We start from the raw sequence: 835 nt of genomic DNA on the forward strand, positions 1-835 counted from the left end.
GGGGTGTTGAGCCTGGGTCGGGGGTGGGGGGGTCTGGTTGCCCCCGTCTACTTGGTGTACTTGATGCTCTGCTCCTGCTGGCGGATGATCTGGGCGATGGGGCTGGCGATGCCCCCTATCAAGGTCCAATACTCCTCGAAGCTGATGCGCCCGTCCTTGTTCTCGTCCAGGTCGCAGATGAGCTTGTCGGCAGCGCGGCGGTTCCCGGTGTCCTGGGAACAGGGGAGGGAGAGAGAGGGGGGACGTTTGTGCCGGGCTGGTGGGGAGGAGGTGGTTGCCTCTTGTGTCCCCCCCACCCTCTCACCGTCAGCATGTGGTTGAGCTCACAGCTCAGCATCTTGCGGAAATCCTTCTTGCTGATGCGCCGCGGCTTCTTGCAGCAGCAGCGGCGGCTCGAGTACTTGTCAAAGTTGTTGACCAGCACCTGGACGGCCCATTCCAGCTCCGTGCACTCTGCCATGGCTGCCCGTGCTCACCTGGGGGGGCAGGGGACAGGGGTCACGGACCATTCGCCCGCCCGTGCTGGAGGGCAAGGGGTGGAAGGGCAGGGAATTGATGCCAAAGCTCGTGGTGCCACCAAAGCTTGTGGTGCCACCAGAGCTCATGGTGCCACCAGAGCTCATGGAGCCACCAAAGCCGGTGGTGCCACCAGAGCTCATGGAGCCACCAAAGCTCATGGTCCTACCAAAGCTTGTGGTGCCACCAGAGCTCATGGTGCCACCAGAGCTCATGGTCCTACCAAAGCTTGTGGTGCCACCAGAGCTCATGGTCCTACCAAAGCTCATGGTGCCACCAGAGCTCATGGTGCCACCAAAGCTCATGGTCCTACCAAAGC

The 835-nt window shown here is 62.0% G+C and overlaps 1 protein-coding gene across 1 annotated transcript; it reads right to left on the minus strand.

The window, feature by feature from the left end:
* Positions 1-47: 47 nt before the first annotated feature.
* On the minus strand, positions 48-460 carry S100A16 (S100 calcium binding protein A16). The gene is made up of 2 exons (XM_010003778.1): positions 305-460; positions 48-212 (listed from the first exon to the last, which is right to left on the minus strand). The coding sequence occupies exons 1-2, from the start codon at positions 458-460 to the stop codon at positions 48-50; spliced, it is 321 nt and encodes a 106-aa protein (XP_010002080.1).
* Between the last annotated feature and the right edge of the window lie 375 nt (positions 461-835).

Source organism: Chaetura pelagica, unplaced genomic scaffold (assembly GCF_000747805.2).
Source record: "Chaetura pelagica isolate M959 unplaced genomic scaffold, ChaPel_1.0 scaffold1318, whole genome shotgun sequence".
In the NCBI taxonomy this organism is placed as follows: Eukaryota; Metazoa; Chordata; class Aves; order Apodiformes; family Apodidae; genus Chaetura; species Chaetura pelagica.